Genomic DNA, 26,856 nt, shown 5'->3' on the forward strand with positions numbered 1-26,856 from the left:
TCATTTAATTAAATATACTCACCTTCTCCTTCATATTCCAACCTTCCCTTCCAAATATTGATTTTATAAACAAGATCACATGTCTTGCACATGTTTCTAATTTGTTAAGGCATACTTGGTGTGTATTTGGCTGCACCCTTAAGTTTATGAATTTCTCCCATCAATAATTTCTAAGTTTCATTGATTACTTTGAGATCATTTAGAAAAATGTCACATTAACTTATAGCCTCAAATATCATGAGAAAAGAACTATGGACAGCTTTCAAAAGCATTTAGCACATAAAAGAAGTATGTTAGTTATCGTAAGTTTGAATTAATTATTGTGAAGAATATTCATATGCTTAGGAATATAATCTCACATTTAAGCTTAGGAATATAATCTCACATTTAAGTTTGAAATTTAATCTTAGAATAGTCATAAACATTATTTTAACAAATAAAATCATCATTAAAATAATATAATCAATTCCTCATCACTATGGTGTTTTCACTAACAATTCAAGCAAGTAATTTTCATCCCAAGAGTCTCGATAAGTGACTGGATTTGATATAGCATTAATAATCCCTGCCATTACAATTTCTTTCCTCCATTCCTCGAAAGGGGTTGCACCAGATCGGGCCACAAGATTGTCACAATACTATAAGAATAATTCCATGTTAAAAATATATCAAAAATTATTAAACCCAAATTTTAGATATTGACATGATAAATAGCCAAAAATAACATAGGTAAATATACAATCATTTGAAAAATTTAATAAGAATTTAGTCTCAATATCTTCTAAGCTCTCAATATTGAATTTTTTTCTTAATTTTAATTTTTTATATATTAAGTGTTCAATTTATAAGTAAATAGTTATGGAGTGGTTTATAGTATGAAGGGAATAAATATGCACATAACTTATGAAGGATTCTAACCTTATTTTGGATTATATTATTTATTTGAAATGCACATATCTTCTATCATTTTGCTAAGATAATATTTGTATATAACCATAAATGTGGGTATTTGGTTGATGTTCTTCCTACAAATATCATGGACTCCACATTCAATTTATTTTATGTCATTATGGTTCTCCTTTAGTTCTCTTCTACAACCCCTCCATCAAGGCATTTTTAGTGTCGATTCCCATTGTTGATAGCTCCAAAGACTTTCCTATTACAAAAAAAGGAAAAGGTAAAAGGGTGATCATTAGAGATGTAGAGTCTTCTAAGATACGTGGTTCACATGTTTAGTTCAGGTGTTTTTTTTTGAATTTTCCCTCTATTAGTAAATGTTTGAAATATGTATGGGGTTGTGTTGTAATACTTTTTTATATGCTCTAAGGGTAGTAGGGGTCAAATTTTAGTTTATATGTTGGAAGTCTATAAGTTATAAGGGATATTATTGTAGGAAATTTGGATAAGGACAATTTTTAGGGTTGTCATTTGTTGACATTCTAGTCATGTTTGTTATTAGTGACATACACTTATTTATATTATAAGCATCTACCAAGCATATTGTACAATTAACAGTTTTAACCAAGCACTTCAGTTTCTACTGAGTTCTACAATTGCTACTGAGTCCTTTGGATAGATTCCAGTTTGCGCCAAGCAGTTACTACTATGGTGATGATCAGTAGTGTAAACTAAGCATCTCAGTGTATGTCGAGTTTACTAGTGCAAACTGAGTTGCGTAGTGATTACCAAGTTTGTAGTTGATGTGATGTGAGTCTAGTGTTAACCGAGCTACTTAGTGTTAACCAAGTGACTTAGTTTATCCTGAGCTCGTAGTAACAACATTGATTGAGCTATGCAGTGTGAATCAAATGATTTAGTTTATATGTCGAGTTTCACAGTATTCGCCGAGTCACCAGTGCAAACTGAGTTCAAGATTACTTGGAAGTGATTAGTATGGATCGAGCTTCTATGTCTACTGAGAGCATGATGATGTCAAGCATTGACAGTGGATGTTTAGTATCAGAACCTCATTGAGTTAATCTTTAGAACCTAAGTTTCTACACTTTGGCCAACTTTGTAGTATTTGTGTAAACTTGTATTGTGGCTGACTTTGTAATTTTTTAATTGGATTGGTATATATGTAATGTATTGTATCACATCCAATGTATGTATGGAATAATGAATACAAGTATGAAATAAGAAGAGAAGAGCAGAAGAGTGAATAAAAAATGCTACAACAACATAAGGAGCAACAAAGATTCATCTATCACAGCAAGGTGATTTGTACACTTAGAGGAATCTCATTCAACAAACCAAGTTGTAGATTAGAGATTAGTCACTGATTCATCCTAATAGGTGGATCAATTAAATCCTTTAACAAGGTAGATCTGACAGTCTTGTGTAAATATCTTTACTGAGTGCATACTTCATTGTATGTTTGTAAATCCTTTTGCAAGGTGGACCTAGTAGTCCTTATTGCTCCTAATAGGGCAGATCATCAGAACTGATCATTGTAAGCCTTAACTAGTCAACTTTATACTGTATTACTAAAGCTTGTGGGTATCCTCCTCACCCCAATTTGACTTTCTATTTGTAACATTTCTAGGTCACCAAAATTGTGTGTCAAAAGTGTTATGAATGCCTTAATGTTTTCATTTTTTCATGCATGCAATTAGATTAGAATTCAAATGAAGGATTAATTTCTAATTAAGTGTTAACATTTTATTAGTTACTGATTCACCCCTCCCCTCTTAGTAATTTAGCCTTTCATAATATTTCCAACAGTCATTAATGGAAGAATAACACAATTTTTGAGGTAGCAAAGTCAACAGACAAGTTTGGTTGAAAGGTATTTAGAAAATTGTCTAAGTATAATACTAGTTAACATGCAACAATATTATAGATTTGTTTGGATAGCTTCACATAAGACATATTAAGTTATGCAAGCTTAGAGACAAATAACATGGACATCATAAATAATGTGTGCAAGGGCACTAAAGTTTTTGTTAGATTTTGGATGAGTTTTGGGAAGTTTTCCAGTAACAAGTTTAACAATGCAAAATATGTTAATAGTCAAAATACTGATTGTTTGGTTAAGGAATTATTTTGACTTGTCTAAATAATTGCTTGAAAATGTTAGGCCAACATGTTAAATGTTAATTGTCACATGGTAGAATTTAATATGAGGTTTGGTAGTGTGTGGAAAATGCTAAGACTATCAATTCAAACTTTTTGGTATAAAGGAAGATCTTTTTTTGTGAAGTTTCCAATTGTATTGGAATGATATAATTTCTATACACCAACTTTCTATGTATTGCATAGATGTAAATTTGATGAGAAGATTATAGAAGACAATTGTATGGAAGTTTGTGAGTGTGGAACTACAAAGACAAATCAAATATTGAAGATATTAGCACACTCAAGGTTTTGTACCTATTCATATAACTTGTAAATTTGTATATGCATGTTTAGGTAGTGAGCTCAACTTGTATTTTGTATTGTGATCATGAATCCTAATAGAGTTAAGGCTTCTGACAAGGCCTAGTCCTTTTCTAAGGATATATACACTATATGGATGTAGTAAACTCTTATTAGGGTCAATATCTTTCACAAGATACTTTTTATTAGTGGATAATTTTGTGGGTGCCATTCCCATTTACTGATATATGAAAGTTTAAGATTTGAAAATGATATCCATAGTTGGACAAAAAGTTGTTTAAAGTGCATAATTGATTTACTCCCTAATTCTATCAACACACTTTAATTTCTAATAGTTATATGGATTGTAATGATGACCTTAATTCTATGATTGACATGGTTTGTATATGTGACTAGATTAGCCATTTTGACCAACACTTTTGGGATATGTCAATAGTTTTTTTCTACACCTAGAATGCTTATAATATATAAACCCTCTTAAATTAATATAGGTATGGATCATTGACCTATTATTTAAAAAAAACCATAAACATGGGTAGAGCCCAACAAAAGCTTACAAGAATCTAAACTATCATTAATATTTCATTAACAAATAACATAGTGAAGATAAAATTTTGATGTGGCACATCCTATCATATTTTTAGATAGCACATGTCCTAAGTTTATATTGGTTTGATATATATGAGTTTTGTTACTATGAGGAAATTCATTATCAAACTAATAGGATATCACTTTTCTAAGATTTATTTATCATATTTATCTTAAGTTTAATTAGGTCATTTTCATACTTTTTCTCACATCATGTGGTTGAGACACATGTCTTCATCATTTGATACACCTAATATAGGCATAATTTCTACTAGCTCATTTTTTTTCAAGTGATATCGTAAGTGTTGTACCTTTAGAAGAGTAGTGAGAGTTTCACTCATGCCTTCTCATATCTTCATCATTTCTTATATATGTAATATTCATCACTACAACTACACACCTCATTTATAGTGATACATAAATGACTGTGCACTATTTTTTCCACTAGTTGAGGGTTATTAGTTAGTGCTTCAAGATCTTGACATTCTCTAATATGATATGAGTGTTATGAATCCATGTACTAACTTATCATATCAAGACCGAACTCTAACATATACTTGTGTCAATGCAATGTTTTAGAGATAATTGGGTATTTACATTGCATCTGAAAGGCTTGAGAAATTAAAAGCAAAAGTCTTGATGAAAATAAACTATCACTATGGAGAGGAACTTGTTGTTGAGCACCCTAATGGTGTGCTCTCAAAATACTATGTGGAAATTAAAAAAAAATTCCCAAATGTGTTTGTATCGACTTTCTAAATAAGTCCTATTCTTATTACTAAGGTTTTAGTGCCACACTATATAATATGATTATGTTGGTCTCAACTCATATTGAGATGGGGGGGAGGGGGTGGGGGTTGAATAAGTATGAATTCTCTGATTGGCCTGTTACACGATTATATCAAGTAAATTAAGCAATAACCACTTAACTAATAAAATAATCATAAATCCAATAAGGTACAAGCGTATAATGTCACTCAAAAAAGCATACATCAACTGACACAACTATTTTATACATGTAAACCATTGATTGGAGGATGAAAACCATGGTGGGGATAATATACCCACTAGCCTTTATTGTAGATAAAAGGTGACTTGGTTAGAGGTTACAACTATTTTTTCCAAGAACACATCAAGTTATGAATGTTTGCAACATGTAAGGATTACATGAGTTGTTCTACTTTTGAGAGGTACCTTGCTAGAGGATTTACAATATGCTTGCTACTAAGGCATGCCTAGTTAATATCTTACAAATGATTACAATGGTTAACATGCATCACCCTTAGACAAGTTTTCTTGTTCATCTTGGTGCTTCTCTTAAACATTTTCATCTTTGTCCAGATTAGTTAACCTTGATTGTTGGGTATACTTCATAGGTGAGTAAATAGGAAGGAATAATGTCTCTCCTAGACTAGTTGTAGTTTAGTTCCTATTAGAAGAATTTTCTTCCATTGTAGTCTTCATTGTCTCCTTTGTTGAATATCTCTGAAAATTTATCAAAGCACCCAAGACTGAAGTTAATAAGGGAAAAGAAAAAGTTAATGCGAAACACATCAAGGAAGATATGAAGAAGACATGGCAAAAGAAAGGTGAATTCAGCACATCGAATGGAGAGATCACTTCACCCAAGAGGTCAAGTGATCACACCTTATCAAATTAAGCACTAGAAAGGCACATGGGGCTGATACATATAAAGATGTATCATACATCTGCCCAAAAGAACATAGGAGCACTACAAAGAAGAAATCAACATAAGTTAAGATGCTGGTATAAAACTTGGAAAGATGATGCCAAGCTACCTTTGGTTGCCCAGTAAAAGTGCAGTACATGCAGAGTTGAAAAGTCTAGTGGATACCGAGTAAAGAGATGATAGTAGCTATCGAGTGAGTGAAATATAGTTGATGCTAAGTTGAAATTTTTTTTTGGAAGCCGAGTGTATAGCTGTAAAGAATGAATGCAATAAATTTTAGGTTTCAAGCCTAATAAAAGTGAAAATCATTCATTTTTCATTCATTCAAACAAAGAGCAAAGACGAGTAGAATGATTAAGCAATTTTCTAGCGATCAAAAGGTGATTTACAACAATTCAATAGCTATCCAACTCTATTTCATCGATTTACCAGGTATTTCATTCAAGTGCCAAGTTACGTAGTTTAAAAATTTGTAAACAGTATACCCTAGTTTAGTTAAAGATGACATCTAGTTCTAAATATACAAAAGAAAAGGAAGGGTTGGAAATTCAACTAGTTAGCAATGAAGTTAGACAACCAGAGTTCAGACCCATCCTTGAAGTTGCTTACAAAAATGATCGTGTTGGTGCCCTATCCGTAATTCCTGATAAAGTAGTTATGGTTCAGGATGTATGTAAATGCTACAACTGCAAGATAGGAGCCATAAGAGATTTGGAGATTTTCAATGCATTTGATAAGCTCTGTGAAAATGGGAAACTTAAGGATGAATTCTCCATAGTCAAAAAGAAGAGACTGATCAAAACCCTAGTTTTCACTATTATTTTTAAAATAGAATGGATACACATTGTGTTGAGCAGAATCCATGATGGAGCTTTTTGGCTAGAAACTGGGCTAGTAAAGTTCACAAAGAAAACTGTACATAGGGTCATTGGTATCCCAACCCTAGATTGGCCCAAAACTCTAAGGAGTGATAAGAGGGAGGCAATTAAGAAAAATACTGGTGCCAAGTGGAACAACAGGGGTATGACCATTGACATCATCAAAGACCCCCTACTAGATTTTGCTGTCAGGATCATATCTCACAAATTTTATCAATCTAATAGGTTAAATAGTGTACCCAACATAGCTGTAGATGTTGCCTACAAGCTAGGGGAAAAGGATCACACTTATGATCTTGCAAATTTGATGATGCCGCAAATCAATGAGAACTAGGGAGCCATAAGGAAATCCAAAGGGGCTCAATGCAAATTTGGTGCAGTATTAATTTGCATGTTCTTCTATATTATGAAAGAATTCACCTCAACAGGCAAGGTGAGATGGGATCCAGATAAGACTATTGTTGAACAAATAAATGGATTCATTGAGCAGATGGGTGAGAATTTTGATGACCAAATGACTAGTTATTTTGAAGATTTCAAACAATCCATGAAACAGAGAATGAGAATTCCAGTCTCATTAGTGGAGCAACATGAAACGGATATATTTTTTCTAGTGGATATTGAGTATACCTACATACAAGCAGTCAGCCCTAGAGTTAGATGGTTTAGACCACTGGGCTATGAACTTGATGTGGATAAGGCTTCAATAGCTATTACAACTCTACTTGTAGAGGAAATTGATAAAAGTACAAAGTATTTTGGAACCTATGACATTGTTAAATCAAGGGTGGTAATAGACCTCAAAGCAGCCTCAATAGTAAAGAAGAAGGATAAATTGGTCAAGAAGATCAAAAACAAATTTAGGGTAAATATTGGAGAGACAGGTACTGCAGAAGAAGTAGAAGAAATAAGTGATGATAAAGAAGAAGATGACAATGAAGGATATGAGCCTGAACAAGAGTCTCTACAGTTGAGTCAAGGCTTAAGAGAGGATGAAGAGAAAGGTGTAGAGAAAGAAGAAGTCGAGGAAACATCCATTAAAACCAAGGTCACTAAGAGAAAGGAAAAAGCACCACCTGCTCCTCAACCCAAGCCAAAGAAAGTGGCAAAGCCTATACCCAAGAAGCCTACAACTAGAGCTACTACAAGAGCTACAACACAAAAGGCAAGAGAAGAAGCAACACAGAAAAAGAAATCCACTGAGAAGACTAAAGAAGAGCCAAAGAAAACAAGAAAATTTGTGGCTCAACCTGATTCAGTTGAAGAAAGGATGAAATCAGAAGACCACAATTAGTTTAAAGTGGTAAGTCATCCACCAAATTCTTCTATTGATAAATTATGTGCTAAGATTAGGAATGGAGACTTAAGTGATTTGAAGAATGTAAATTTTAATAAGCTCACAAAGGATGAGCAAAATAAAATAGAGAAATCTATCTATAATATGATGGCAGAATATAAACATACACCTCTTGAACTAGATAGTTCATTGCCAAAGGAATTATATAAGATTGTAGAGGAAAAATGGTATTTTTGTCTGCAAATTGAGAAAGAAATAAGGGAATCTACCTTAGCAAGGATGTTGCCTGATTTGACTACAAGTCAAATAATAAATGTAGTCAAAAGGAACAATAGTAGATTTACTCCCAAATACAGGGCATTCAATATTCTACAAAATAAAATTGAAGAGGTTGTGAGCAAAACCACAAAAGTGTGGAAAACTATTTACAAGAAAATTGATGATGTATTTGATGAAGAATACAAGGCAGAAGCAAGTGCCAAAAAAAAAGAAATAAAAGAAGCAAGAAGAAAGAAGGTAGAGGAGAAGAAAGTGGAGGAAGAAAAGAAGGATGAAGAAGAAAAGGAGGAGGAAATAAGAAAAGAAGAGGAAATGGAGATAGGTGAACAACACGAACATAGTGTACAAGACACACAACTGCCACCTCCTAGCCCTCCTCATTCTACCATCACACCTAAAAAGACAATTAAGATAAAGGATGTCATTGAAAGTTCTATTCAAAATATCAATCCATTAACTGCAGAGGATCTAGAAAAGATCCTTGACCAATCAACACAAGTAGCTAGGCTATGTTCAAGCCCAATATTGGTCAGTGTTGATGAAATCTAGAAGGCAATAGTAAAATTAAAGGAAATCAAGGTGCAAACACAAGAACCACCTATGATCACACAATCTACTGGACTTCTACTTCTTCCACCACCATCTCCACCAAAAGAAGTCACAGATGCACTTCAGGAGCCGAGTGTAGCAGCAGGGAATGATAAAGTCAAATCAGTACAGTCATCAGGTACACCCCCAGCCAGAATGACAGAGAAAGAGACACAAACTGAAGAAAAAGAAGAGACAAAAGATAAGGAGGAATCTACAATACAAACTTTGGTCGAACTACCCAAAATAGGTACTCCTACAAAAAATCTTTAGCAACCATGCACTGGAACTTTGGAATTGCAAATTAGAACACTAGGCTCGAGCTCCACTAGGGTAGCTAGGACAATCCATTATGGAATTCTTGAGCTTGATGAAGAAATAAAGATACCCTATTATGAATCCAATACTCTGACTGAGCAAAAGATGAATGAAATTCAGAGTGCATTGGATAGAAGAAGGAGACAAGAGGCACTCAGAAGGGACTACAAATATAGAAAAGCATTGAATGAAATCAAGGACATATTCATGGATGCCTTCAACCTACAGTCTCCAGATGAATCAAGACCAATTATAGAGCAACTATTAGATATAGTTTAGGTAACAAATGAGGACCATGACACCAATGCTAAACTAATGGAATGGTCAGAGAAGAAATTCCAAGGTAAGGTCAATGAGAAGATATCAAATACTATCATTTTGGGACAAGTTGAGCGAGCTAAGAAAATAGATAGAGTCAAAATTGTACTAGGGAATATATTCTCCCTTTACAATAAACTGTGTGATTTTTCAAACTTCACACATGAGACTAGCCAAAAAATAATGAGCTTGGAGAGAAATCTAAAAATTTCTATTATGCAACTCCAAACCAATCCAGCTCAAAGTGAGAAGCATTTTGCTCAGACGCTTCACACTTAAAGGGAACTAGCTGTATTATCAATAGAGGAGGCTAATATAAAAGCTAAGTTAATGCAAATTCAATCCTCTATCACCCCTCGCTTGGAGATACTTCACAAGGAGAAAATGTATGCAGAGACAGTCCTTAAGAAAGATCCCAATCTTTCTACACATGAAGGACTTGTAGACCTAGCAATAGAGCTTGCAATCCAACACAAGTCATTGGATACTGCATTAAACAATTGGGATGCAGCTTTGAAGATACTCCTAGAGGTTAATAGCTCATTTTTGGCTAAACATGGAATTAATCCATAGAACCCTTTGACATCAGTGTCAAAAAAGGGGGAGATATATATTATAAGGGAAGAAATAATGGGTAATTACCAAATTTTGATCATTCATTCATTTTGAAGATAAAGTTGAATGATTGTATATAGCCAAAAAGGGGGAGACAAAGAATAAAGAAGTGAAGGAGAGATGTAAAATTTTGGTAATCATATGACATCACATAGATCAGATACAACATTCAGGCTTAGAATGCAAAAATAGGTCAAAGGACAGAAAGGATAAGGCATATTGGCATAGAATTTCAATTTCAAAGGCACAATCAACTTAGGGGAAGTCATAATGTATATTGCTACTCACATTTTTTTTTTTGAAATTTTGCATGTAAGTTGAGTGAGTAAAGAGTGTACTCAATAAGGTTAGGATCATCAATGTCTAGTTAAGTGTTTTTGACACTCATGTCAAAGGGGGAGATTGTTGGCCAAATAAATATTATTGACAAATGAGTTTCAACACACTTAACCATTTTCACTATGTATGTCGAGTACATAATAGATGCCAAGCTAGAATTTTAATAGGTACTGAGTCACAGTTAGTGCCGAGTGATCCAAGAATTGTTCATGTGCTGAGTAACAGAATCATTCAGATGCCGAGCAACTCAGAACAACATATGCCGAGTGATACAGGATATAATAGGTGTCGAGAAAACTAGGAAACATAGTTGATGCTGAGCAATCCAGAAACAGTATGTGCCGAGCATTAGAAATACTTCATGTGCCGAGCAACGCAAGATCAACATAAGAGTTTGTACTTGCACAAACTAAGATATAAACCATTTTTGGAGCTGACTTAGAGAAATTTCAAAGGAGAAGAAGGGTAAGGACGAGTTATTTGCTTTCCTTATGAAATCTGCATGCAACCAATCAGAAAAATGGTTAAGTCATGCAACCAATTAGAAAAATGCAAAGTATGAGCAGGAATTTGAGATTCAATTTGGATCGTAGATCCATACCTAACCCTAAGTCTTCTCATTCTTTATAAGGAGGATGAATGCACCATTGTAATTGAGAGAGAGAGAGAGAGAGAGAGAGAGAGAGAGAGAGAGAGAGAGAGAGAGAGAGAGAGAGAGAGAGAGAGAGAGAGAGAGAGAGAGAGAGAGAGAGAGAGAGAGAGAGCATAAGAGAAGATTATAGTGTAATTTTAGTGTGAAGAGGAAAAGACTAAGTGGAAGGGCTAACATTTATCCAGTCAATTAGAATAGAATAGAGGACATATTCAGAAGATCAAATCAAGCAAGGATCAGAAGAGAAAGAGCAGATCAAGTGCCTGAACCTAGCAATTTGAGATTGCATTCAATTAGGTCAAATTTTCTAATACTCTCTCACAATTATATTAGAAGTTGAAAGCCTATGGTGATAGGTTAGCTTAACAGCTAGGTAGGAGAGCCTTTGGAGAAGGTTAAGAAAATCCTATGTATTAGGTGGGTTTAATAGCCTTATGTAAATCCTTTAACAGGGTGACACTTCATGTAAAGTGTTTGTAAATCCTTTCAATAGGTCACTATTGACATCGTGTAAAGCCTTTAACAAGGTAGGTCTTTTATAGGGAAAACCATCAGAAGTGGTTGAACTCATTGTTGCAGTAATTTTTGTGGGTGTCATCCCCACCCCAGTTTTACCTTCTTATTCCTGGAGGGTTTCTGGGTCACCAAAATCTCTTGTGTTATGTGTTGATGCATGCTCTCACTTTATGTTTGTTTACTTTGGTACATGTTAATTTCAGTTATATGTTATTAAGGGCTCGAAAGGATAACAATTGGTTACTTCTGATTTACACCCCCCCTAGAAGTATTCTTCCCATTTGAATATTCCAACAACATTTTCTTCCAAAAGATTTAAAATAATTCACAGTAGGTGCATAGACATACAAAACTTTAAAAGGTATTTTTTTTGTACATTTGTTCAATTGAACTTAGTTTAGAGTGTAGAATGCAATACTTAGAGCTTCTCTCTAGTATTTTTGTGAAACATTATTGTCCATCATCATTGTTCTTGCCCAGTCCATGATTGATCTATTCATTCTTTCAGATATTTCATTTGATGGTGGAGTCTTTGGTGCACTCATTTGTCTCTTGATTCACTTATCATTGCATAATATATTGAACTCATACGATATGAATTCACCTCCTCTATCTGATCCCAAGCACTTCATACTCTTTCCTATTTCCTTTTCAACTCTAGCCAAATATCACATAAACATCTAAAATGGATCAAAATTTTCTTTAAGAAACATCACAACCATCATAATAGAAAAGTCATCAACAAATAGAAGGAAATATTTGTCACCATAATAGATTTTCACTCCAATATGACCACATAAATCAATATGAACCAATTCTAGAATATCATTAGAAGAATAGGTCTTGCTCTTGGAACTAAACTTTGTCATTTTACTTATTTGACATTATGTGCACATCAGTTTATCAAGTTTTCTCAGTCTTAGTAATCCTATCTCTTTTTGTCCTACTAATGCCTACCAAATTACCAAAGTTTACATGAAATAGCCTCTTATGCCATAAGAAAACATCCGTGAGCTGTGCAAATAGACAAGTATCTTCAGATAGGTCTAGATAGAACAAGTTACCTCTTGTTTTCTCTCCACTTCCAATTAGTTCACTAGTAGCATCATAGATCTTTGCATTCTTGTTTTGGAATTCAACTTGGTAGCCTAAACTAATGAACTATGCCACACTCAACAATTTATATTTCAAACCATCAACCCAATATACATTGTCACATCTGATCTTATCATTCAATATAATTGATCCTTTACCTTTCACATAACATTGTGCATCATTTCCAAACTTAACACTACTTCCATTATATTGTTCTAACTTCTCAAACTTATTATGTCAAGAGTCATTCTATACAATGGGAGCATAAATGCAAATCCCAACATGGGAATATGCCAAAGTAGATTATCCGTCAATAAAAAAGAAATGAGAGTGATTACACACTAATTTAATTAAAAAGTATTTTATAAATGCTTCTTATTTTGTCATGGCCATGTGGCACCTTATAAAACAATAAAATAAAAATTTATTCTCGAAATGATAGGCTTTAGAATGATGCATGGTCATCCCAAAATAATAGGGTGACAAATGACCATACCAAAATAAAAAGGTTGAAATAATAAGACCCCAAAAATTTTGAAAAATAAAAAATAATAAAAAACTTAGAAATACATTTAAAAAATAATTCTTAATTTTTTTAATTACTACACAAAAATAATTGTTATAAAATAATAGATATCATTCAATGATACTATTATGTATAATAATATGTAATATAGAATTTTAGTTGGATGTTTTTTTAATATCAAAGATTGAATGGAAATAAATCATAGTTTTTCTATAATATTTAGAAAGTAAGATTTGTTTTGTTTAATTAGAAAAAATTAGAATGTTTTGTATGCAAATATAAAACAAGAATAGAAATACTCATAAATATTTAGAAAAAATATAAAAAGATTCTATTGAAATGTAGGCTTTAGTTTAAAATTTATTTTAAAGATTCTTGATGATTCATTCAAATATTTTAAAATAAAAAGTTTTATTTAATGAGAAAATGTTAATTGATTTGCATTTAGTAAAAATGTTTAAATGATTAAAAAAATAAAAATATTATACAAACATAAATTCTAATTTTAAATGAAGCACCAATTAATTTTAGAATAAAATTAAAACTATTTCTACTAACAACTACATAATTAAAGTTTATCTTAAATTAAGAATTGATAATACACTTACATAAATAAGTTTACTATTTATGGTAGGTAATTGTTTATTAATGGTTAAGATTAGAGTTTATACAATTAGAATTATGATTAAGTTATGATAATGATTAATGTATAGAGTTATGTTATCATAAAAATTATGGTTATGATTTGAATTAGTTAAGCATAAAAAAAACTCGGGGCTAGGATGCAACTGCGAAAATTATAGTAAGAGTTCAATTAAGGTTATATTACAAATATACAAGTTTAGATTATATTTAAGATTAGTGTTCAATATGGTTTAGGATTCTCAAGGTTAATAGTAACACCTTACTAAATTTAAAATGAGGGTTCAATTAGGGTGAGAATTATGCAACATCATCATAAACTCTAAACTTGAGAATGACTTATATTACAAAAATAAGTCTTGATTACTATAATGTTAATAGCACAATTAGGAGAATACTATTTACAATTAAGTTGATTAATATTTTTACAAATAATCATTAATCAATTTTTAATGAAATTTCTTTTTCATTTTTTATTTAAAATATGTAAAGTATAAATGCCTATAATCTAGATATAAGTAGTTGTTGAGAATGATAATAGATAAGTATCTTAAAATACATAAAATATTTGAGTTAGGAACGAAAGATAGTTCTATTAATTAGTCATTAAGTAATCTTAGTGTTTAGGTTTTCTAAGGGTTAACTTTAAGTTTAGTGTTAAAACTAGATAATGGTTTATTAAAAGTTAATATTAGAGTTCTAATAAATTAAAATTAAGGTTTGAATACAATAATGCTTATGGATATAGTTTAGCTATTATTAAGTTTAGGGTTTAATTATATAAGAGATGTCTATAGTTAGTATTGAATCAATGGTTAAGGTTTAGATTAGTCAAGCTTCAAATCAAGTTGAAGTTAGGATATAATTAGAATTAGGGATTTATTATGTATTTCACTAGATTTATTTTGATTAATGCCATAGGAAAATCTTTGAATTATTGGGCATATATATATATAGATAGATAGATAGATAGATAGATAGATAGATAGAGAGAGAGAGAGAGAGAGAGAGAGAGAGAGAGAGAGAGAGAGAGAGAGAGAGAGAGAGAGAGAGAGAGAGAGAGAGAGAGAGAGAGATTAGGGGGAATATTTAGAGGAAGAGAGATTAGGGGGTATCTAGAGAGTAGGGAGGGATAGAGATTATTGGGCATATATATATATATATATATATATATATATATATATATATATATATATATATATATATATATATATATATATATATATATATATATATATATATATATATATATATATATATATATATATATATATATATATATAGAGAGAGAGAGAGAGAGAGAGAGAGAGAGAGAGAGAGAGAGAGAGAGAGAGATTAGGTGTTGTAAAGAGAAGAGTGTTTTATAATAAATGTTGATGATTAATTTTAAAGTAAATTTTATCCTATAAAATTATTTTTCAACATTTTATTACTAATTTCATATAAAATTAGTAATCTTCATATTCTCATGCTTGGATTTGAAATTGGATATGAGGTAATTTCCCCAAACCTTAATCTTGACTCAATCCTTGACCCTGACCCTAACCCTATATAAACTTAACTCGATTTATAACCCTTACCCTAATTCCAACCCTTTCTCTAACCCTAACTCTAGCTCTAGCCCTAGCCCTAACTCTAACTCTAGCCCTAACCTTAAATCTAACTCTAACCCTAATCCTAACCCTACTCCTAACCCTAAATAAAAATGTCCTCCATATAGTGAAATCACATCTTTTAATTTTTACTTGAAACTTCATGACAATATTTGTACCCTAACCATAACCCTAACCCTAACTCTAACCCTAACCTTAACTGTGACTCTAACTTTAACTCTTACTTTAACTCTAAATCTAACTCTAACTTTAACTCTAACTCTAACTCTAACTCTAACTCTAACATAATTATACTCAATCCTAACTTAAACCCTAACTCTAATCCCATCCCTAATCATAACCCTAACAATAACCCTAAACATAACTCTAATTGTAACACTAACCCCAACCCTAATTCTAATCCTAACTCTATCCCTAATTCTAATCATAACGTTAACCCTAACTCTAACTCTAAACCTAACCCTAACCCTAACTCTAACCCTAACCCTAACCATAACCCTAACCTTAACCCTAACCCTAACCCTAACCCTAACTCTAATCCTAACTAGAACTCTACTCCTAACCCTATCCCTAATTCTAACCCTAATGTCAACTGTAACTCTAATGCTAAGTCTTACCCTAACCATAACTCTACTCATGACTGTAACTTTTTTTGTAACAATACCCTTAAAATACATTTACAAATAAAGTTATGCAAATTAAACACCATATATAAAATTAAAAACTAAAATGTGGAAGAATAATTTTATAGTAACTTTATATAAGTATAATTAGATTCCAACCTTATCAAAATAGAAAAATAAAAAAATGTTTTTCCTATTGCGCTATGATTGCCACTAGCTGATATATACCTATATATATTATGTCACGACTAATCATTCTCGAGGAACCTATTTTCGTTTAATCCCAAGGTTAAATGAAAATAGGTGCCTATCTTGGGATTAAATGAAAATAGGCACCTTGACAACAATTACTCTTGATGTTATATGTGTGTGTGTGTGTGTGTGTGTGTGTGTGTGTGTGTGTGTGCGTGTGTGTGTGTGCACGCGCGCACGCGTGTGCGTGTGCATGTGCATGTGTGTATGTATATGTATATGTATATATATGTATATATTTATACATATATATATGTATATATTTATACATATATATATGTGTATGTATGTATGTATACATATATACATATATATACAGATGCATAGATTCATACAAACATACATACATATAAATACATTCATACATACATACATACATATATATAAAAGCTAGCTTCTATCACCAATCATATGATGTAGGAAACCATTATCAAATTTCTATCTATCATTCTTACTCACATGTGAAATCAATATAGTTTTCTCATCTTCATTAGAATCATCTTTTATTGTAACATATACAACTTCTTCATCATGATCATCATAATTACTATCTAAACCATCTTCTTCAACATGTAGCAACATTTATTACCTTTCTCTTCGTAGTTTTTGTTACCTTGGTTTTCTCTATTGTCTCTCCTTCCACTAGAAGTATTTCCTTTCATCCTTATCATCTCTGTCAGGAAACCTTGCAACAATATGACCAAATTTGTTACATGTAAAGCACACTATAGGGTGTTCTTTTTATTTTCCTTTTCCTATTGGTATCCTACTGACTAATGGTGCTTCAAGTTCATCAAGATCATCTTCTAAGTCATTGTCACTTTTTGCATATCTACTCATCTTCTTTCTCTTGGATCCATCAAGGGTTAGTTGAGCTTTAAAGTTAGATTCAACACTAGTAGGTGAATAATTATCAAAATTTGACAATTCAATTGTAGTGAATTTACCAACTAGACCATCTAAGGTTAGATCATTATCATGAGTACATCTTACTTCTTGAATTATAGATACTCTAATTGCATAGATCGAAAGTATAGTCCTAAATACCAAATTTATCTCAGTCTCATAAGATATATCTCCTCCAACTCCTCTAATAGCATTCACCACCTCTTTGATTCAGCCATAATATTGTGCAATGGTTTGCCTTCTTTCATTCCCATATCATTAAATTTTCCTCTCAAGGTTTTTGCCTTAGACCTTAATACATTTTTATCTCCTCCATGGATTTGTGCCATCTTGTTTGACATTCTCTTTGTAGTAGTGCAATCCTTTACATCATCAAATTCAACATAACTCAGGGCTGCTACAAGTTCAACCATCATTTAGTTGTGCTCTTGCTTCTCTTTCATTTCTTCAACTATCATAGGTCAAGGCACCTTAATGTATTCATTATCCAAGTAGTATGATGTAGAATCTCCAATACTAGATAAACACAATCTCATTTAGTGTTTCCATGTTGGGAAACTCTCCTTGTTCAACTTGGGCATCTCTCTCTTGTACATCTTGATCTTTAGCTATAAGTCCCTTTAGAATTTCCTTGCAAGTACCAAAACTATGATATCAATTGTTAGAATGATTAAAGTAACTAAGAGAGGGGGTGGGGGGTGGGGGTGGTGAATCAGTTATACTCAAGCTCAAATGTACCAAATTGACTTTTAACATCTTAAAACAATCACATAAAATAGCTCAGTCCATATAGCAGATCATTAACAACTTAATATTCTTTAACTCTCTGTTCTGTACATGTGTGCCAACTAATGGTAAATAAACAAATATAAAAATGACATACATAATATAAAATTTAAACAAGTAAATGACACTCGTATTTAATGTGAAACCCAATTTGGGAAAAATCACCTGTAGACACCTAAAAAACCGTTAGAAAATAAAGTATTTTAATTTTCTAAAAAATTCCTGATGACATCATCATTAATTAATTAATTAATTATTTAATTAATTTATTTATTTTTATGCCATTAAATCCCTTTATCTTAATTAAAAATATTTAATTAAGAAATCCCTCCCAAAAATGTTTAAATCTTATTTAAACATTATTTCCTTATTTATTAATTATTTAATTAATAAATTGACCAAAAATCTCAAAATAAATAATTAATATATTTTTGCCCAAAAAGTTGGCCAATTTCTTTAAGACCAATAACCTCTTCCAAAATCTTCTAATCCTTCTTTAATTTTGATTAAAAGCTAATCCCATCATTTCCTACCCCTAATCCCAACTCAAAATATTTAATCAAGATTAAATATTAATCCTCATGTTTATTAAAAATATTTTAATAAATATCTCCTCAACCCAAACCCTTGAAATAAATAAAACTTTATTTATTTCATAAAATCTTATCCTAGGAAATTCTAGACTATTCTAGAAAGTCTTTATCCTCATTTAAAGTCTAGATTCTTCTAGAAGATGTCTTTAAACCTAATCCTAATCCCCTCCTAACCTTGTCACATTCCCTAAACATGGGTTAAGACTTGCTAACTCAAGCCAAAGTTAACAAATATCTCCTCCTTCACCCACCCTCATTAATTGCAATCCACTTGCCATCCACTTGCCATCCACTTGCCTAGTCCTAAGCCATCTCTAACCCTTCCTCTAATCATTTTTACAACCCTAAGCAAGCTTAAAACCTCCCTAAACCCTCAAATTCGAATTTCATGGTATCTCTCACAAATATCTTCAACCACAAAACTTTATAAAGCCCACAAAGTCATAAATGTTCTTACAAAGCACTTATGAAGGGTCTTTATGAAGATTTTATCCCTTGAGCCTCCTTTGTTGACTCATCCTTCCCCTTTCCTCCATCCTCTCACTATGTGACATGTGTCACTCCTTGATTGGTTGTAAGGAAGCACAATCCATGTGCTCTCCTCTCATGCAATCTAATCCCTCCATGAGCTTTTTCCCATCCTTGCATCTTAGCCCTCAATCCCTCAAGCCTCTTGCCTATAAATTGGATTCTTCCCCTTTGCAAAATAACACAATCCATGAAGTAAAGTCATAATGCCATTTTGAGAAGCCATTTTACATTAAAACCATACACTCACACCCAAATTCCAACTCCATTTGAAGCCCTTTTTGAAGCATAAGCTTGAGCATACATCCGATCTATTTAGACAAAGCTACTCAACAAGAGAGCTTCTTATTGAGAGAGTCCATTAATGGCTCATATTCTCAATTGAGAGCTCATCTTAGTCTATCTTGAAGTTTATGAATTTTTTTTAGTTTGTAGAAGCTTTATTTAAATTTGTTTTCTATGAGCATACTAACATTGCTCATATACATCACCAAGTAACATGCTACCACTTTTTCACTCTTTTGAAGTGAGCTAGGTTAAGAGCCAACCCTATTAAAGGTTACAAAAAACACTGTTAGGTGTGATCTTGTTAAAGGGTTTAATCATCCTATTAGGAGTGGCCTTGTTAGAGGACTTTGGATCATTCCGTAAGAACACCACCTTGATTAAAGGACTATTAGGTCAACCTTGATTAAAGGATTTTGACCATGAAAATGGTTAGAAAGTAACAACAAACTTGATTTTTAAAACACAACTCACTTTATAAATTCAGATCTCCATTCGCTCATTTGTTGGTTCATTGACTTGCCTCAATTATCATCTTCATTTTTTATTTGCTTGGCACCTCTTCAAGTAATTACACTTCACTACTCACTTTACTTCTCCTCTACTACTCTTCTCTTCACAAATTCTCCTTAAGATCACCAATCAACAACAAACCAACCTTAGAAAACATCTCTTATGCCTCCTTAAATAGGTAATTTTGATCTTTTTCCACTTAAACATCACTGTAAATCTTAGTGCTAGGTTAGATTCATCAAATCCTTCCATCATTTTGTTCTCCTTCTTCTTTCTTGATACTTCTAGAAAATTATCATTAAATCCTTGTGATAGATTGCTTAACAAACTCAATTCATGCATTAAGTACTATTTGTCATCAATCCTTATCATGCACATAATTTGAATAGCCCAAAAATTCAACTATGTTGGGCTCAAACTTAATTATTTTACAAATTGTAACTTTTACTGGCACTTGGCAACCACTGTGTGCTTTTGCTAGGTTATCATTGTATAGATTGAGATACACTGATATGTCTTTCTTGGCTTCTAATGGCTTGCTCAGCTAATACTATGTTTGGTCTATACTCCAACTTGCTTAGCCATAACTAGCACTCGGCTTATACTATTTGTTCAACTTCTTCTTAAGTTCCCTAATCTTATGTTTCAGCTCCTTCAATGACCAACCAACACTAGTACTCAATCAAGCTTAGAGTTTTACTCATTTTTTTTTCATTTCACTCATACACCAATTCATTTTTCCTTTTTACTTCATGTATTGATTGAACAACAATTATCTTGTCAATCACTAACTTATCAAGTGGCCACTATAATTCCATGATACTTAACTTCTCTTCTCAACAAATTGAACAACTCACTTGACATCTCCTATTTTTAAATCCTCTTCATCAATCAAATGATATGAAACTCTACACTAGTAGTAAATTTCTCTCAAGTAGGTTTGACATCAATGCCAACATAGCAATTGTTCCAATTGTACTTTCCAACACTAGAGTCCTTGCCCATTGTTTAAGAAAAATATAATTAGATAGTGCATTTTACCATGGGATTCATACTTGTGTGAAGACTGCATACTTGTAAGTATTATTCAAGTAATCAAATGTAGTTAGAGAGTAGGCAATACAAAAACTTGTTTATGCTATCAAATTCACGATCACAAAAATATACAATCAATTTGTATTCAAAATAAGATAGCAATGATGTCAACATGGAAAATTATAGTAGTCTTAAATTTATTAGTTATTTAAATTTGGAACATATAAGAATTTTTAATTATAATTAATATATAAGTATTAATCAAGTAATTAATAGTAGTTAGAAAGTAGACAATTGAAATATTTTTCACACAATCAAATTCATCACCACAAACATATACAATCAATTTGTATTGAAAACAATGAAATGTTTGGTGAAGGGAAGATAATAAGAATGACAACATAAAAAAATATAGCAGTTTGAAATTTATTAGTTATTTACAATTTGGAACATATAAGAATTTCTAATTACAATAAATAAAAATTTGATTAATATTTGTATGTGTATAATTTGACTATTGATTGGTTTACTCTCAAAGCTTGCTAGCTTTACATGTGTTTAATTAAATTTTAATTTTAAAATTTTAATATTGATTAGTTTAAACTTATTACATTCCATCCACATATTAATTGTAATTAAATATCTTTAACTTTGAATGATCTCTGTAATTAGTTATTGTGATTAAAAAGTTTGTGATGAATATTTTTAATATAATTTAATGAGATGAGTTGAATTAAGATAAACATATGTAATTCTAATACTAATAATACAAAGTCAAGGTACTTTACTGTATTATCAATTTATTGTTTAATGATTTAAATAATGGTATTAAATATATTCTTTTTTTAAAGGCAAAAGTGGCAAGCCACTATAATATTTATATATAAATCTAATTCAAAATAGGTTAACTGGGAAAGAATCAGTAAGAAAACCCAACATCATTCCTTATAATTACATCAGTATATTTTCCAAAGTTGCAATTTCGAACACCATTAAAAGCATAACATAAATACATTAAGGAGTATCAATTACCTCCCAAGATTACTCTTTTAATTTACAAAAACTAATTACCATCACATCCTATGTTCAAATTTACAATTTAACTAGCAAAAAAGAAACAAAAAAACCATAACTCATTTCACAGTTCACTCCTCCATGTCATCACAACCATGAAGACCCATGCTTTCCTTATCTTTCATGTCCACCCTGTCTTGGGGATGACCACACTTTGTGACACCTTGCACTCTTGAATTTGTGCATTCTACTGAAGCCCAGCCCCAACCATGAGTGCCCACATGATCCCAACTAGAACACACCACATCTGATGATTTGGGAGACCAGCTGGACCCATCTTGTATTGTGTTATGTGATGGCAATATTTTTGTTGTAGCTAGAGGGTCCTAGGCATTCCATTTGTCACCCTGATAATTCATTGTCCCCATGTTTGGACCCTAACTATGAAGCAAATTAGAAAATCTTTGCAAGTCTAAGAGAGCATACCTAACTTTCTTTACTCTCTCTTCTAGGTGAAAACCTAATGCACGGGAAGTGGCCTACAACACAACTTTCATTTGGGAGGAGTTGTGCTTATCAATTTCCTTTTAAGGGCTTCAAAAATAACAAACATTCATGCTTGTAAAGGAATTGTGAATATGAAAATAAACCCCCCACCAGAGCCAATCCACATGTTCAAAGGATATAAGAAATGTGGCGCTGAGAAAACCATGAGTTCTTCTCTAATAACTTGTCTGATAGCTCTCCAAACTATAGGGGAGTGGACAATAAACATCAAATTGAGCACTGCATCATCCACATTAGATGGCAACACAATTTCATCGAATCTCGGAGGAGACCATATGCGATAATTCCTTGGCAACAAAACACGATGCTATTTGTGACAAACTTTGTAGGAAGTAGAGACATCAATCACTAAGAAGCCATGTGAATATCACATGAAATGTGTCCTTGGAAAATTTTGCAACCTATACTTCCAAACGTAAACATTATTGCCAAAATATTCCACATGAAAGACTGATGACATTCCCAATGATTAATAATTTTAGCAAATAATGACTAAACCAAATCATGCTCCTATTAGTGAAGTGGATGATAGCAAACATTCTTGTCAACTTGTATTAATCTTTTAAGAACACCATACTTTTCAATCATAGAATATGGTTGTAATGATGAAAATAACAACCCATCACAACCCAAATTTTAGAGATAATTGACGACTTGGTTACCTTCCCGAAATGTATGAGAAATATAAACATCTTGACATTCATCTAGGAGCCTCCAAACTTGATTGAAGATATAGTTTAGTTTCCATGAGTATGCTTTTCTATGTATACAAGCATCTATAATTACTAATGAATCTCCTTCAATATACAACATTTGATAATTATGTTGCTTAGTGAGAATGAGGCTAGCGAGTAGAGTTTGAACTTCTACCATGTTATTTGTACCAGTAGGTAAAGGGGAAGTTGTAATAGCCACTACTATTCCATGAGAGTCCCTAATACATGCCCCCAAACTAGATCTTCTTGGGTTTCCTCTAGATGCCCCATCAAAATTAAATTTCCAATATCCCTCAGATGGGGATCTCTAGTAAACCTTCATTTGTGATGTTATATGATTAATTTTCCAACGATTGGGAATGATTAACTATCTCCAACTCTATATCACTTCAGAATCCCATGAAGTAACAAGAGGATTAAATTTAAAATTTCTTAGACTCGTGTTCGTCACTTTTGATATTTCTCTTTCAATTCCCTCTTGAACTTTTTCTATTGTAGATACCTCATTTCTGAAAATGTGCTTGTTTCATTCTCACCATATAACCCACACAACTGATGCCAATATACACTTCCAAAGATTTGCAAATAAAGAATTTGGGTAAAGGACTGGCCAAGATTGAAACAAATCCCATATATTATTTTGGAGTTGAGTACTATAATTTAACTTATTCATTATGTAACTCTGACATTGACTAGAAAATGGACATGTAAGGAGGAGGTGATCCATTGTTTCTTCACACTCATTACAAAAAATGCAGTTAAATGATGGGGCAATGTGCAATCTGCTCAATCTATCACTAGTCAAGAACCTATGCTTTAATGCAAGCCATGCGAAGCAACAACTTGCCTTTGGAAGAACAACATGATTCCAAAAAAATGAAAATTCTCTACTAGCAACTTTATCCATTTCATTTTGCTTCAAGATTTTATATCCCTCTTTTATTGAATAGTGGCCATCCTTAGCTTGAGCCCAAATGATTTTATCTACAGAGCCAAATATGAAGACTTGTTTAGAGGCCAAAATTTCTTTGAATTGAATAATTTCTTGAGATGTCAATGGTAACTCATTTAGACTTTTCAAATTGATTTTACATAAATTTTCACATACATTAGTTACATATTGATTGAGTTATGTACCCTAATGATTTTCTAAAACCATGATACTGTTCTGAGATACCATGCTATTTGATAAAGGAGGTTGACCATTCCAAGAGTCCCTCCAAAAGCTTACCCTACTACCATTATTCACTTCTCGAGTAACATATTTTATGACAATATCTCATGAAGCCATCATGAAATCCCAAATAATGGAGCCTTTTGGAGGATCCAAGATAGATATAACTCTTGTGGAATCATTATTGTCCAGATATTTTTGTTGCATAATCTTGCACCATGTGGAATAAGGCTTACGGTACATTTGAAAAACTAGTTTACTACTAAAAGCTTCATTTCTTTTAGTTAAATCATGAACACCTACCCCACCAATTACTAGGATATGTGCCATATCTTGAAGGGAAACAAGTGGTATTTTTCATGAATCATTCATATTACCTGTCTAGAGAAAACCCTTAATCATCTTTTGAATTTGAAGTAATATTTTAGGAGGGGCTTTTAGGACTTCAAGAAAATAATTTGGAATTGCTGCTAATACTAACTTAATCAGCAAAATTCTTCCTGTTAATGATAACCATCTAGCTTTCCAACCAACTATTCTACTCTAAATACATTGAAGGAATGCAGACCAATAACTAGATTTATTTGACCCTATAAATAAAGGAATTCCCAAGTATATGGAGGGTAAGAAATCCATGGTGAAGCTTAAAATCAGAATTATTTTGTTAGATATCTCTTTGTTAGTATTAAAGAAATAGAATTTTGACTTTTGCATATCGATAGCTTGCCCTGACACCTCTGAATAAAGTTGTAGTACATGTTTTATTTTCCAAGCTTCTAAACTTTTGACAATCCAAATAGAAAAGTATCATCCACAAATAAGGAGTGAGTGATAGATATATTTGTACTTGAGATATTTGCACCATGTCACTTATTTATTCATGTTGATGTTTAATAATCATGCTAAATGCTTCATCCATGATGATGAAAAGTACTAGAGATAGTGGATCTCCCTGCCTAATTCCTTGGGTTTATGAAAAAAACCCGTTGGTCTTCCATTTACTATAACTGAGAACCAAGCACTCAAAATACATGCCTTAACCCATTTACACCATCCTTTAGAAAATCCCATTTTGTTTAACACTTGAAACAAAACTTTCCATCAAACTCTATCATATGATTTCATCATGTCTAATTTGATTACAAAATTTGGTGACAGACTGGAGTTTATAGAATGAAGGACCTCATGTGCTACTAATGCTCCTTCCATAGTTTCTCTTTCCGGGACAAATATACCTTGCTTTGACAAAATGATGAATCAGATAAGATGCTGCAATCTTAAGTATATAGCCTTAGATATGATCTTATATGTCAGAGTACATAAAGAGATTGGCCTAAAGTCAGTAAATGTTTGTGGATCCTTGATCTTTGGAATTATTGAGATCTTTGTGGTATTAAAGTACTTAAGCATACTCTTACTCTTTCTAGACACCTCCACAATAGCTAATAGATCCCAACTAATGATATCACAACAACTTTGATAAAACAGAGTAGAAAATACATCTAGCCCATGAGCTTTATCTAGAGGAAAGGAAAAAACCACCTTACAAATTTCTTGAATGGTGAAAGGTGCCATCAACATGTTGTTAGAATATGGTGATTAATCAAGAAAGTACTGTACATACTTCATAAATTCTTCGAGGTTTGGGGCATCACCTCAAAAAAATAATTTTGGGCCCTATTTTATCAAGATTTTGGGCCGACATGTATTTATTAGTTATAAACCTAAAGATGTTAAAATACTTGTATAAAAAAGGGCTTAGGGTTAGGGATTGTTTCATAGGGTGTAATGCAAAATTGGTTCTTGTAGTGGTATTGCGCTGTAAGGGATTGCAGAGTGTAATTAGGTTGTAATCACTAGATCATAAAATATTGGACTTGTTGTTTGGTGGATGTAGCCGAGGGATTGGGTGAACCAAGTTAAATCTTGGTGCCTTGTGTTCTTTTCTGTGTGATCTATTATTTTCTATTATTGGTTATATTTGCATGTAATTGTTATTTCTATCTGTGGTTTAATCCTAACAAGTGGTATCAGAGTGAGGTTTTTTTTTCAGTTATCCTTTGTAGGGAAGTCTCATGGTGAGTGGGAGTCCCACGGTTGAGTGGGAGTGATGGCAGATAAGGGTAACCTAAGGGTTGATAGGTTTAATGGGAAGAACTTCTAGTTATGGAAGATGCAAATGAAAGACTATCTTTATCAAAAGGACTTATGGAAGCCGTTATAAGGCAAAGCCAAGAATCATGGATCTATGTCAAATGATGAATGGGATCTTTTGGACAGAAAAGGACTTGGAAGCATTCAATTATGCCTAGCACCATCGGTGGCATTTAATATTACAAAAGTGAAGACAACATAAGAGTTGATAAAAACCCTAGTGACACTGTATGAAAAGCCCTCTGCTTCAAACAAGGTATTTCACATGAAGCGTTTATTTAATATAAAAATGGAAGAAGGTGGGTCTATTGCAGATCGTTTAAATGATTTTAATACTATTACTAGTCAGTTATCTTCTGTGGGTATCAATTTTGAAGA

At 32.3% G+C, this 26,856-nt stretch overlaps 1 protein-coding gene across 1 annotated transcript in view; it reads right to left on the reverse strand.

Annotated features, from left to right (window-relative positions):
• Positions 1-476: 476 nt before the first annotated feature.
• LOC149565021 (flavin-containing monooxygenase FMO GS-OX-like 8) overlaps positions 477-26,856 on the reverse strand; it is a 145,780-nt gene continuing 119,400 nt past the window's right edge. Inside the window, exon 7 of the mRNA XM_089816999.1 lies at positions 477-638. Within this exon, the coding sequence (XP_089673125.1) occupies positions 477-638 (162 nt within the window). The remainder of the gene's footprint in view (positions 639-26,856) is intronic.

The sequence above is a fragment of the Cupressus sempervirens genome, chromosome 3, assembly GCF_028749045.1.
Source record: "Cupressus sempervirens isolate cs-2001-9-10 chromosome 3, ASM2874904v1, whole genome shotgun sequence".
Lineage (NCBI taxonomy): Eukaryota > Viridiplantae > Streptophyta > Pinopsida > Cupressales > Cupressaceae > Cupressus > Cupressus sempervirens.